Genomic DNA, 14,360 nt, shown 5'->3' on the forward strand with positions numbered 1-14,360 from the left:
ATTTTATGTTCACATTCCAGTTAAATGTAATTGTGTGCAATTATTTTATAACATGTTATATTATTCCAAAATCCAGTGGTCTTTATTGTATTTCTTTAAAGTAATTTTTCAAGAATAGGCTATAGTATGCTAATAATGCACAATTATTTTGACACAAGTGCTGCATTTGAGTTATGTAGAAGTTAACGTTTATTAGAGAACCTTCCCATCTTATAAGTCATAAATGAATGTGTATTAATTTGACAAACATAGTCTTACTCTGGCCCTGAGCCATTTCATAACAGGATTGTTGATATCATTATGCAATCACTGAAAATACATGATAGGTGACAGCAACATGGTGGATATGTACCGGGAATTTGACATGTTCAGTTATTTGTGGAAAGAAGGTAAGGAGTAAGGACTATCAAGGCGCCACCACTAGCCCAGATGTGGCCTTGTAGCAGACTCCTGATAACCTTGAATTTATTTTTTATTTTTTAACATTTTATCCATACCACAAACAAGTACCTTTTGAAATGAATCTCAAAGTATGACTATTTGGTCCATTAAACCCCAAGTGCTTAGAGAAAATTTGAATTCTCCAAACTTAATGTGGTTTGGAATGCATGATTATATGAATTTGATTTACTAGCCTCGCTGTCACACCGGCACCCAGGTATTAAGTCCAGCCACACTAACCAATTGGGTTGCACAATTCTGGTAACTTCCCAAAATTCCCAGAAATCCTGGTCGGAGGATTCCTGCTCATTCCCTCCTGATTCTGGGAATCTTCTAAAGGATTTTGCAACCCTACTCCCCAACAGTAGTAAGCACTCACTGCTACAGAATCATTACAGTCCTATTGCCAACATCAACAGGGTAAGAAAGAAAAGTGGATTTATGAAAGAGACAACAAGACTGGAATTACTGATCTAGTAAAAACCTTAGTGCAGAGGCAGCATTTCAATGGATTTAAAAGGAACGAGGCACACACACAATAAAATATACTGTTCCTCCCATAAAAAGGCGAGAGTTAATAATGTCAACTTTACCATTTAAGGCAATTAAACTTAGGTATTCTAATTCCATTCTAATAAACTATGGCGGTCTCTTTTTTATAATACAATGACAACACCCTCGTTGTCAGGAGTCGAAGCCAACTCAAGTATGAAAAAATGTATGCACTCACTAACTAAGTCGCTCTGGATAAGAGCGTCTGCTAAATGACTAAAATGTAAATGTAAGCCAACCTATTACAGTGTCTGGGTTGAACACCTTATTCCCTATATAGTACACACATTTTGGTCAAAAGTAGTGCACTATATATGGAATAGGGTTCCATTTCAGAAGCAGCCTGTCTGCTCCACCACAGCAGCAGTTTGTAAAATGACACAATTACATATAATAAGACATGAAATCAACAAATACAACCCTGGTCGGAACAGATGACAGCGAATGGCAGCTTTGAACCAACGATGGTAACAACTGGACAAGACAGCCAACCAGGGCAGACTAGGTTTGTGTGCATGGCTAGCTAATGTTAGCATGGACGGAGGGATGAGGGTGGGTGGACCACTGGTTTGGCGACAAAGAGGTAGGGTGGTTACTGTACTAATGTCACATTATACGAAACCTGGGTTTAAAAAGTATTTCTCTTTCAAACACTTTAGCTGGGCTTGATTAGGAAAGTGTTAAATGTGCTGTGGGGTTCTTCTGACTCAATTCCATCATTCTGACTTGCACTGGATCAAGCATGGAACCAGCACTGTGGTCGATTAATGCACTAAAACCAATGAATGACCTAAACAATGTTAAAATCAAACAGAAACAGAGAGGGAGGACTCAGTGCGTTCTGCATCGCTGTCTACACGAAGGATGTGCGTGTTCAGCATGACTTGGTCCCGACGGTGTGCTCTCTCTAGTTCTCAGACATCTTGCGGATCATGTAGTTCAGGATGCCTCCGTTGTGGAAGTACGTCAGCTCCACGTCCGTGTCGAACCTCATCCTCACCTGGAATGTTTTGCCCGTGTCGAGCTGTGATGGAAAGGAAACAGACAGTGGTAGGATATTAGGATGAACTGTTGTTGATGCCATATGCTCCAGGAGTAAACTACCTAGCTAAGTATACTACAGAGTACTAGTAAAACATGACTACATTAGAAGCACATTACTTTATACAAAGTATTGCCACTTACTAAACTATGACAGAATCACAATATACAGTACAGAAAGTTAACAGAAACTACTAAGTTTCATTTGTTAGCTTTATCATGAAATGATCTAGAAACTCTGCAAAATTGACCATATGAATGATTGTTAACCCTTCCTCAGTCCAGTATTTCCCATCCCATACCATTCTATCACCAGGCAAACCAACCTTAATGTCAACAATCATCCTGGGTGTGAGTGGCTCAGGAATGACCACGGTGTAGCGCTCGTGTCCTGTCAGCCCCAGGCTGTCTGCTGTTTCCCCAGACAGGTACTCCAGAGGAATCACCCCCATGCCCACCAGGTTACTGCGGTGGATTCGCTCGTAGCTCTCCGCCAGTACTGCCTTGATTCCCTGGGAGAGGGGCACAGAGGAGGGGTATCAGGGAAGTAACATTGGGGTCCCTGCAGCCCAGCCTCCATCAAACTCTTAATTATACGGAGTAGCTACAGTGAGGGAAAAAAGGATTTGATCCCCTGCTGATTTTGTACATTTGCCCACTGACAAAGACATGATCAGTCTATAATTTTAATGGTAGGTTTATTTGAACAGTGAGAGACAGAATAACAACAAAAAAATCCAGAAAAACGCATGTCAAAAATGTTATAAATTGATTTGCATTTTAATGAGGGAAATACGTATTTGACCCCTCTGCAAAACATGACTTAGTACTTGGTGGCAAAACCCTTGTTGGCAATCACAGAGCTCAGACGTTTCTTGTAATTGGCCATCAGGTTTGCACACATCTCAGGAGGGATTTTGTCCCACTCCTCTTTGCAGATCTTCTCCAAGTCATTAAGGTTTCGAGGCTGATGTTTGGCAACTCGAACCTTCAGCTCCCTCCACAGATTTTCTATGGGATTAAGGTCTGGAGACTGGCTAGGCCACTCCAGGACCTTAATGTGCTTCTTCTTGAACCACTCCTTTGTTGCCTTGGCCTTGTGTTTTGGGTCATTGTCATGCTGGAATACCCATTCACGACCCATTGTTAATGCCCTGGCTGAGGGAAGGAGGTTCTCACCCAAGATTTGATGGTACATGGCCCCGCCCATTGTCCCTTTGATGCGGTGAAGTTGTCCTGTCCCCTTCGCAGAAAAACAACCCCAAAGCATAATGTTTCCACCTCCATGTTTGACGGTGGGGATGGTGTTCTTGGGGTCATAGGCAGCATTCCTCCTCCTCCAAACACGGCGAGTTGAGTTGATGCCAAAGAGCTCGATTTTGGTCTCATCTGACCACAACGCTTTCACCCAGTTCTCCTCTGAATCATTCAGACGGGCCTGTATGTGCTTTCTTGAGCAGGGGGACCTTGCGGGCGCTGCAGGATTTCAGTTCTTCACGGCGTAGTGTGTTACCAATTGTTTTCTTGGTGACTATGATCCCAGCTGCCTTGAGATCATTGACAAGATCCTCCCATGTAGTTCTGGGCTGATTCCTCACCGTTCTCATGATCTTTGCAACTCCAAGTGGTGAGATCTTGCATGGAGCCCCAGGCCGAGGGAGATTGACAGTCCTTTTGTGTTTCTTCCATTTGCGAATAATCGCACCAACTGTTGTCACCTTCTCACCAAGCTGCTTGGCGATGGTCTTGTAGCCCATTCCAGCCTTGTGTAGGTCTACAATCTTGTCCCTGACATCCTTGGCGAGCTCTTTGGTCTTGGCCATGGTGGAGAGTTTGGAATCTGATTGATTGATTGCTTCTGTGGACAGGTGTCTTTTATACAGGTAACAAGCTGAGATTAGGAGCACTCCCTTTAAGAGTGTGCTCCTAATCTCAGCTCGTTACCTGTATAAAAGACACCTGGGAGCCAGAAATCTTTTAGATTGAGATGGGTCAAATACTTATTTCCCTCATTAAAATGCAAATAAAATTATAACATTTTTGACATGCGTTTTTCTGGATTTCTTTGTTGTTATTCTTTCTCTCACTGTTCAAATAAACCTACCATTAAAATTATAGACTGATAATTTCTTTGTCAGTGGGCAAACGTACAAAATCAGCAGGGGATCAAATACTTTTTTCCCTCACTGTAGCTAGCTACATACTACAGAGTCCATAGACTGTAGTGGTTTAGCTCAAACTTAGTCTGTCTCCAGACTTTCTCTCCCAGCTTGACCAACTCCCTCAGATGACCAGTCAAGCCATAAACTTTCTAATGACTGTCCAGCTCATGATGTTGCTTTTCTAAATGACTTGTCTTTGTGTGCTTTGACGTTCCTTGAAAAGCGCTATACAAGTTGAATAACTAATAATAATTATTATTATTATACAAGAGCCTTGCATCATCTAAATTGTATTTTCTTTACTTTTTGTCTTTGTCTTGGTGCCACCTGGTGTTTATGGGTTCTGTGTACATTGTCCCTACTTTGAATTGTCTAATGTTTGTTCAATAAAGTGAAATAAAGAATCCACACAGCCCAGCAGAATCATATCTTAGCTGATGGAAAGTATCATACAGGCAATGGCATTCAAATCCCTTTTCCCAAATTCCCATAAATTCTTCTAATCTACATCATCATACATTGTCAAACGGTAATGTTAAAAAGATAACGTAATAACGTATAATAGATAACATATCAAAAGACAACACGGTTATGATAAGAGGAGAGACTGACCAGGAGGAAGGGACCTTTAGCGGCCCAGTCTCTGGAGCTGCCCGATCCATACTCCTTCCCAGCCAGGATCATGAGGGGGAGGCCAGCCTTCTGGTAGCGCTCAGCAGCATCAAACACATCCATCTGTACAGAGAAACAGACAACCCAAGAATACACTGAATATATACACACATTGATTCATGTGGACAACCAGAGTACATTTAACAGCCATACAAGGAAACTGTAATATGCGGTCAAAATACAAGAACTCTAAATATATAATAAATATATGTTATAAAATGTATGTTACTCATCTGATAAGATAATAGCCACCAGATGATGTAATAAGTTATAACATTATCCAGAGATGTATTACATTATAAGAGAAAAGGTTATGACACTATTGACAGTTACTACGTTATGGGTTGTTACAGGGCCTTACCGTTTCATCAGAAGGTAAGTGCAGGGTGCGCGGAGCCTGCTTGTTCAGGAACTTGTTGAAGAGACGGATGTTGGCGAATGTTCCTCGGGCCATTACAGCATCGTTGCCACGCCGAGATCCGTACGAGTTGAAGTCACGTGGGTTCAAACTGCCAGGGCAGAGGATAAGAGATAAAGATTATACCTTTGACCCTTCATACAACTTCACTCTAACAACTTCACTCTAACAACTTCACTCTAACATAAACATACTAAAAAACCCATCATTCAATTTCACACCATCATGCGGACCAGAAATGTATACTCTGCTGGTTGGGATATTTTCGTTCCACATGGTCCTTTCCTGCACGGTTCCAGACATGGGGGATGTATTACCAGGCAAGTGCAGTACAGCTTAGCTCAGTAGTATGAAAAATCCTATTAGTAATGTGAACTAGTGACTGCCTCCCATCTCTCACCCTCTGCTGGTCAGGTAGCGTGCTGCAGGACTGGTTCGAGCGATGTTCCCAGCAGGAGAGATGTGGTCCGTGGTCACAGAGTCGCCGAAGTTCAGCAGCACGTAAGCATTAGTTATGGAATTGGGGGTCTGTAGCTCCTTGGTCTGAATAAAACATGTTGAAACATGAATGACAATGACTTTATAATATTAGCAGTTGGTAAAAGTGTCTAGTTGTTGATTGCAGTCTCTCCTTGTCCATAGACTTCTTGGAAACAAATATGTACTTTCGCTGAACTATCCCTTTAAGAGATAAAACAGTGTCACCTGAAATCCTATGGGAAAGAACTCAGACATTACAACGACAGCATTAGGTTAGTGTGTTGTACCAGTCCATCGAAGAAGGGTGGAGACTTGATGTAGGTGGACTTGGGGTCCCAGGTGTACAGCTTGTCTGAGGGGGCGTTGAGGGCGTTCCAGCGTTCATTCACTTTCTGCCAGGGCGGAGCAGGGTAGAACAGTCCCATATCAAACTACAACACCAACAGCTCTCTACACAAATTTACTAACCAATACCTTGAAAAAGTAGCCCCACTAATCAAATTGTCTACACAATCAAACCAGGGGAAAATCATAGAATATTAATATCCAAAGAGCTGAGTTTACCTCAATCTTCTCATAAACCTCTTTGAACATAGCAGGAATGACAAACTCTCTCTCCACAGCCTGGATCTCCTCTCGTGTGGGCCAGATGTCCCTCAGGAAAACCTCCTTCCCTTCGTTGTTCAGAGCTACACCATGAAACCAGAGGCGAGAGAGAAACAACAGAAAGCAGTATCAGCACCGACGGCCCAATCTCCTTAAACGTCTTCAGAGCTCCAAGAACAGTGTTCATTTGAACCAGTGAAGGCTGGTGTCACTTTAAATCGGAGGATTGGCTCATTGTAATGGGGGGGAATGGAATAAATGGAACGGTACCACTCGATTCATTTTATTCCAGCCATTACAGCCTCCACTGGTGTGAATGCTATATAGAAAAACTAAAGAACCATTGCCAATTCACGGCGTGGGTTTGAGGACACTCACCAATGGGCTCTGTATCAAAGTCAATCCTCACGGTTCCGGCGATAGCGTAGGCAATGACCAGGGGGGGAGAGGCCAGGTAATTGGCTCGTGTGTTGGGGTGGACACGCCCCTCAAAGTTCCTGTTACCTGATAGGATCCCAGCGGCTACCAGATCTCCCTGAAGGTAGAGGAACGAGTGAGGAGCTGTAGCTATTGACCATGCAGGGTCGTGTTCATTAGGCACCCAAATGAAGAAAATGTACTGAAACAGGAGGGGTGTTTACATGGACTGGACCCCCCCTGCATGCCCTAATGAACACAACCCAGGTGTGGGTGTAAATGTTAAAAGTTAGTAGTTACCTGAGTAATGGCCTCCACCACAGGCTCTGGGAGGGGCCCACTGTTGCCTATACATGTCATGCAGCCATAACCCACCACTTCAAACCTGACGGGGGGAAAAAATACCATTATATACCAACAAAAAGGAAGTTATAAACTGGGTTGTTCGAGCCCTGAATGCTGATCAAATCACATTTTATTGGTCACATACACATTTAGCCGTGGTATATCAGATCGTATAACATGACCAAAAAAATTTTTTATTATCTTTGGTAAGCAGTTTATAATAGCAATAAGGCACCTCAGTGGTTTGTGGTATACTGGCCATATCCCACACCTCCTCAGGCCTTATTGCTTAAATAAATCACACACCGTCATCCTGAAATGAAGGCGGTTAAAGTTAAACTTTTGAGCTGTACCCCTTCATTTCCAGATAATTAGTCAGTCTTCAGGAAGGAGTGCCTTACCCGAGCTGGAAGAGGTAGTCCATGACGCCACTCTTCTTTAGGTAGTAGGTGACCACTCCGCTGCCGGGCGACAGACTGGTCTTGATGTAGGGCTTCATGCTCAGACCAGCCTCGATGGCCTTCTTCGCCAGGAGACCTGAAAAGCAACGCAGAACCAATTCAACCTTATTGACTGAGCAACTTCCCAGATATTAGTCAAATTACATCCGCTGATAGCTGGGGCGTGTTCATTGGGGCACGTAACGGAAAACTTTCGAAAACGTTTTTGCAACAGAAAACGTAAATTCACGTTTATTTTTGGAGTCCAGGTAGTCCCTCCCTGTTTGGTGTCTAATGAACACAACCCAGATAGCGCAGGGTATGAGGTATGGGGCGAGGGATACGTACCAGCCCCCAGCATAACAGAGGGGTTGCTGGTGTTGGTGCAACTGGTGATGGCAGCGATGACCACCGAGCCGTGGGAGAGGCTGTACTCCTTGTCATTGTACTGGAATGGAACCTTCACGTGGTGACGCTCCGGAGTCACCTGGAAACCCTTGAAGCCTTGCTGCAATGACACAAGTCCACAGAGTTAGAAAAGCTAGTGGGCTCACCTCTAGCATGATCCCTCCTACTGACCTGGATGGAATTATATCATCTCTCCTTAACCCATATGAAGTCCCAACCAGTTGACTACTTCCAAATGTTGCATGTTATCAGTCTTTTGTACCAACCTCTAGGGTTTCTAACTCTGTGCACACCTCATCCACACATGCAAATATAAAGGGAAGGACTTGAGATAACAGGATGCTATCAGCATGTAGATACCAAAATGTCAGTGGGAAGCGGGTGTTGTCATTACCTTAGCAGCCAGGCAGGCCTCAAAGTCAGTCTTCATGTCAGACACAGCCACCCTGTCCTGAGGCCTCTTGGGACCACTGCAGCACTGGACCACGGTGCTAAGGTCCAGCTTATGCACCTGCATAGGATGGAGAGAGAGAAGGAGGTGTAGAGGGACAATCCGAATGAGACAGAAAGCAAAAGGAGGAGATTAAAACGGGAGACCTGCCAATCATTTTACAAATACATTCCAGCCATACACTTTGTCAAATCATTTTTCAAAACTGAATGACTTCCCAAAGTTTCCATAACTAGTCTAGCATGCCTGACAATCTTGAATCAAATACGTCCAGAAACTACAAGTCCTAATTTCCAAAGGGGTTTGAAAAAGATCCAGTGTGGAATCGAGTACCTGGGTGAAGTCGGGGTCCTGGCAGGAGTTGTTGTAGTCTCTGAACATGGCGACTGCTTTCAGATACCTGGTGATGTAATCCAGCTTCTCAGCATCTCTCCCTGAGCAGGGGAAAGGGGGATGAGGAAAAAAGAAAATGAAGAGGTCCTCTGTAGCTCAGCTGGTAGAGCACGGCGCTTGTAACGCCAAGGTAGTGGGTTCGATCCCCGGGACCACCCATACACAAAAAAATGTATGCACGCACGACTGTAAGTCGCTTTGGATAAAAGCGTCTGCTAAATGGCATAATATTATTATTTTATTATAAGAATCCAGACATGAGGTGAATTATTTGACTTTGCCACGAAAGGTAACAGCTACATCTACAGTTCCCTCAGTTTTTAATACTACTATTGTCAGCCCCTTTTAACATTTAAAATGTATTCAGAAAAGTTTTTGCAGTTACAAAAGGAGAAAAGTTATTAAGCTAAGTAGGTGGTGTAACATTCAAAGGCTATTTGAAAGTCTGCAATTTAAAAAGCGGCCGATGTAATATCTGTATTGCTTTCCATCGGAATCAGAAATGCACATCGTAAATATAGACAAGTGGTGCTCATGTGCATTAGTGTGGATATCTCACCTGTCTGCTTTAGATACTGAACACTGATGTGGTCCACAGGGAAAAAAGCTGCAGTGGCGCCGTACTCTGGGCACATGTTGGCGATGGTGGCTCGATCGGCAATGGACAGGGCTTCCACACCTGGGCCGAAGAACTCCACAAACTTCCCCACGACGCCGACCTGGCGCAGGTGCTGTGGACAGAGGGAGAGCATGGGACACTCAGACAAACAGCGTTTCTATATGACATACACTGGTGGAATGAAACTGTTGTCATTTTTCTATCCCCTTAGAGCAAGTCAGTTTTTCCAAGTATCAAATCAACACCATTCTCCAAATGAATTGCATTGACAGGGCTACTTTGTTGAATCATTTCATGCCTTGAGCTATATTGATTAGACAGATTTGTCCAAAAGAGATGTCCATAGATAAAAAGTGGCCACAGTCATGCAAACCGCGTAACCAGTTACCTTAGTGACGGTGAGGACGATGTCGGTGGAGGTGATTAACTTGTTGGGGGTGCCCTGTAGCCTGTAGCCGATGACTTCGGGGAGCACCATGCTGATTGGTTGGCCCAGCATGACGGCCTCCGCCTCGATCCCGCCCACACCTACAGACAAACATGTCAGACAGGATTTATTACAGCTCTGGGCACATCCAGTAGCAAGGCTAGATAGCTCATATTTGCTCAACTACATTTGGGGTTTGGTTTATTGGTAGCTAAGTATTGTCCATTTGGAACCAAAAAAAAACAGTAATTTTGTAATTTGGGTGAACTATCCCTTTAACGCCATTAGCAAATTATTTGAGTCTGTCCCATTTATCTTTTTTAACAGTGTACATAATCCAAGCTAGTCATTACCCCAGCCCAACACGCCCAGACCGTTGATCATGGTGGTGTGGGAGTCAGTGCCCACCAGGCTGTCAGGGTAGTAGTAACCGTCCTGGTCAAACACCACCCTGGCCAGGTACTCCAGGTTGACCTGGTGCACAATCCCCGAACCGGGGGGAATGATACGCATGTTCCGTAATGCTTTGGAGCCCCACTGTTGAACGGGAGGGAGATCAAGATCAATAGTTTAGTGAGGCTTATGGGTTTTATACAAGATATTGTTATTGCTATGATTGAGAGAGGGCCATGTGTGTTATACATTGTGTGGCCCATAAGCCTTTATGAGAGGCTTATGAGTTGAACTACAGGTTTTGAATGGTAGACAAAGGGTTTGGATACCTTTAAGAACTCAAATCGCTCTCTGTTTCTGTCAAACTCCAAGTCCTGGTTTTTCTGGAGGCTGTCAGACCTGGGAGAAGAAAAATGTAAACTGTTTTTGAAGTGTAATTACAGGCCTGACTCAATCTGAATTTCTTTAACACATTTGTCGTAATCAGTTCTCATAATAGTACAACTTCAAGGAAAGGAGTTGAGGAGTATTTCAGCAATCAAGATATGTAACTTTCAAAATACAGAAATCTGGCCCGTAGGATGCGTTTTGCATCATATGATACAAAATGCATAATATGGGCCTGATTTCTGTTTTTTGAAAGTTACATGTCTTGAAAACTTGATTGCTGACATGCTAAACATTTTGGGACTATATCAACAATGGACTACTGAAAATTACACAAACGTCATAATGCAATCTCCTAATATGGTTACTTGAAAGTAGAATGAGCACAAAATGATGATCTGTAAGTAACAGTGTCGGGAATTTGGAATATTTTGCTTTATAGTTTTACACCTCTCGGGCCAAAATAGCAGTTCATATTTACAACAATGTCAGCTTGGAGACTCAGCATGGTCACAATGTAGATGTCATTATTTTCAGCGTTATGCAACATTATGACGACTGGTGGTCTACAGTAATGTCGAAATCTACAGGCTCCACTAAGTCTCTTAAGAGCAAAGTCCACTAAACAAGCTCACCCTACAGAACACACCACTCTGTGCTTACACAGAGGCCTTTGTTTGCTTCATAAATATGTAGTAAAAGGTACCAATTAGCCTATGTATAGCAGTTGTCACTGAAATTACCAGTATTCATTCAATTATAATCCACTACAATTCCTCCTGAATGGAAATTCACAGAATTATGACGTTCAGCCCTACTTTCATTGACCCCCCACACAACCCTTTGTTTGATAAATCTGACCCCCCCAGACTTACTTCCTGTTGAAGTCCACCTGGATGGAATGATCGATGACAAGGTCCACTGGACAGACTGGGTTGATGTTCTCTGGATCTCCCCCCAGCTTCTTTACGGCGTCGCGCATCGCAGCAAAGTCCACTACTGCAGGCACTCCACTGCAAGACGGGACATAAGTTAGAATATAAATCAGTTCGCGATTCAGAGCAACCCCTTAAACAGAAAGAAAAGCCACCTCAATTTGGATACCTCCCGATCAGCTTCTCCCAGTTTATAATACAGATATTACCACTGCATATTTTACCATTAAAGATTTCACATGAGCACACCTGTAGAATAGATACACCATGTGGTCAGACTCACGTGAAGTCCTGTAGGATGACCCTGGCAGGTCTGAACGGCACCTCCACGCTTTGAGTCTGGGTCTGCTTCCAGTTCAGGATGCTCTCCACGTCTGACTGCTTCACCAAGAACCCATCACAGTTCCTCACAGCCGACTCAAGCAGCACACGGATGGAGAATGGCAGACGGTCTGCAGGAGGAGGGAAGCATTTCATATCAACCATCAGGGTTGAAGTAAAAAAATCATGAAAGTGCAAAAATTCACTGAAATGTAATTCATGAATCAGAATAAATCTAGCTTGAGCATTTACTGAAATTAACAAAATGTCAGTACATTTCCTGAATTTAGCCTTGTACACCAACCATGCACACCAACAATTACCAAAATGGTTATGGTACTTTGAAATCCTACCATATCTGGGGTCTTCAAGCTTTGCGAGGTTGTAGAACTTGTGGTCGGGGTTGTTTGGGTCCAGAGCCTCAACTATGTGTGCAAAAGGATTACTCATGGCTGTAGACTTTCTCCCTCTCTCACACACACACCTGGGGTTACCTGGAGGAAACAATTCAAGGTTCAGCGTCAAAAACTACAACAGTGGCAACTTCTTGGGGATTGACATTAAGGGTTGCCCTATTACCCAGGGCAAGTGAGACTGAGCAGACGCGAATTTTGTTGTTGTTGTTGTTGTACTTATAACAACCAAAATGCAAAGAAATCCAGTAGTCTGGTCTTTCGGGTTCCTCCTGTGTGTAGGTGAAAAAATAGCTACTTACTGCTTTTTATATTTTACGGGAGAACCTGTTAGGTCAAGGAAGTTTCAGCACAGACAGACACGGAAGTACGATTCCAGATAAATGCTGGGTATAACAGACCTGTGAATTAGCCTACTCTGGTGTTCCAAAATACAATATTTCTGGAATACTACTATCCTCGGCTGCGTCTTAAATGAAGCTAATCACTCAATAAGTGGTAAAATACGTTGGTATAGTTCAAACTGAGGTTTGAACTAATTCACTATCAATCCCTATCTAACATCCTTTTTTATACTCAGGAAAATGCAACCAAATAGCCTACAAATCGGGCTTGATAGGAATAGGCTAGAAGTTAAGTATTAGCATAAGCCTATTGCCTAAAAATGAAGATCCTCTGCCAAGATTGAACAGACAGTGAAATCCGCAAACAACATCAGCCTCTATGAATGTGTAATCAGATGTCAAACAGAGTGTTTGTGATGTAAGGGTAACCAAGGTTAATACATGTCCTCATATTTCTCTGTGTCAAAGGGGAACTCTGATAAGAAAGTGCATTTTTGTAGCACTCTTGGGACTTTGAGGACAAATGGAATTGAATGACACGTGAATACACAGGTTGAAAAACAGTCAACTCATGATGACTAAGAACGCCCTGTGCCGCAATGTACTCTCTCAGCTTTCCAAGGACTGCCCTGTTACAGTCTCCATTAACTTATACCCAGATTTTGAAATATACCTCTACATTCTCCATTGTGCTAATCTCCCGGGGCATACATTTTCTCAAGTAAGCATATGTTAAATGTTCGTGTAAATGGTAAAATTGTTAACTAAAGGTTATCCCAAGATATATCCTCGTAGTGTCTGGAACAGGATTTTTTATTATATTAGAATGGGAAATAGAATGAGATTCTATTATGGGTTGGATTTTACAGGTGGATGTTAGGTCTGTTATTTGTTACAAGATATCTAAGCCAGTCATACTAGACTGAGAAGTTGATAAAACTAGCTTTGAGGCAATCAGGAAATAGTATCCGACTAAACTCAACTCCAAGATAAAAGCCTAGCCCATTGGGACCAAGATTGGGTCCTGAACTGACAGTCTCCCACACAAGACACTGCTAACAACAGGCTTTGTTCGGTTCTAGTGTTAAACATGAGAATAGGGAGAGAGAGAGACATTTTGGGATTTCTAACAGCGGATTACTATAACTACGACTGGCTAAACTAGTTAGTTAGTTCGCTAGCTAGCTAGTTGATTTAGCTAGCTGGCTAGCGTATCTTGCTAGCTTTGAAAAGCAAACAACGTCACCGGCTATTATAACTAGTTATGCTGAGTCACAGCACTTGCCCTTAAATGCAGTAAATTTACTTTGAAAGCATGGTCAAGATTAAAAATAATTGCAAAAAACAGTCACACATACCACTTTTCTTCTCTGTACAGCTGAAGTGTAGCTAATGTTGTTCTGGTAGCTAGCTAGTCAGACACAATGACGTATATAAACCCTGAATCGCTAACGCTATGTATTGGCCATTGAGCGGCTTTGAAGCCACGGTCGGCCATATGACACTCCCTAATGTTTCAAGGACAAAATTACATGTATTTTTGTTGTTGTAGTGGGGACAGTAACATTAGTACTCTCTTAAAAAAATTACTTTAAGGAAAATGTTTTTATTTGTATGTTTAGCTTACATCATATCATTTAAAAGTATGCATTAAAGTGTCTTTAATAGAATAAACGTGTCAGACATTAATAAATA

At 42.7% G+C, this 14,360-nt stretch overlaps 1 protein-coding gene across 3 annotated transcripts; it reads right to left on the bottom strand.

The window, feature by feature from the left end:
• Positions 1 to 165: 165 nt before the first annotated feature.
• aco1 (aconitase 1, soluble) lies at positions 166 to 14,126 on the bottom strand. Of its 3 annotated transcripts, none has more exons than XM_041882521.2 (21): positions 14,024 to 14,126; positions 12,262 to 12,402; positions 11,871 to 12,039; positions 11,528 to 11,665; positions 10,595 to 10,664; positions 10,226 to 10,409; positions 9,834 to 9,973; positions 9,386 to 9,557; positions 8,767 to 8,867; positions 8,377 to 8,493; positions 7,923 to 8,082; positions 7,536 to 7,671; positions 7,090 to 7,174; positions 6,751 to 6,907; positions 6,331 to 6,455; positions 6,054 to 6,158; positions 5,687 to 5,829; positions 5,230 to 5,377; positions 4,809 to 4,931; positions 2,361 to 2,546; positions 166 to 2,017 (listed from the first exon to the last, which is right to left on the bottom strand). In XM_041882521.2, the coding sequence occupies exons 2-21, from the start codon at positions 12,356 to 12,358 to the stop codon at positions 1,901 to 1,903; spliced, it is 2,673 nt and encodes an 890-aa protein (XP_041738455.1). In that variant the 5' UTR covers positions 12,359 to 12,402; positions 14,024 to 14,126; the 3' UTR covers positions 166 to 1,900. The 3 variants fall into 3 exon arrangements, with proteins under 3 accessions (XP_041738455.1, XP_041738456.1, XP_041738457.1); XM_041882522.2 differs by lacking the exon at positions 14,024 to 14,126 and adding an exon at positions 12,624 to 12,930; XM_041882523.2 differs by lacking the exon at positions 14,024 to 14,126 and adding an exon at positions 12,488 to 12,601.
• Between the last annotated feature and the right edge of the window lie 234 nt (positions 14,127 to 14,360).

This window comes from Coregonus clupeaformis, chromosome 8 (genome assembly GCF_020615455.1).
Source record: "Coregonus clupeaformis isolate EN_2021a chromosome 8, ASM2061545v1, whole genome shotgun sequence".
In the NCBI taxonomy this organism is placed as follows: domain Eukaryota; kingdom Metazoa; phylum Chordata; class Actinopteri; order Salmoniformes; family Salmonidae; genus Coregonus; species Coregonus clupeaformis.

Coding starts and splice junctions, on each gene's coding strand:
- aco1 (XM_041882521.2), bottom strand. CDS start 12,358: ATGAGTAATCCTTTTGCACACATAGTTGAGGCTCTGGACCCAAACAAC. Junction 9,974..10,225: donor TCTGGGCGTGTTGGGCTGGG/GTAATGACTAGC, acceptor GTTTGTCTGTAG/GTGTGGGCGGGATCGAGGCG. Junction 7,672..7,922: donor CTCTGTTATGCTGGGGGCTG/GTACGTATCCCT, acceptor GTTGCTTTTCAG/GTCTCCTGGCGAAGAAGGCC.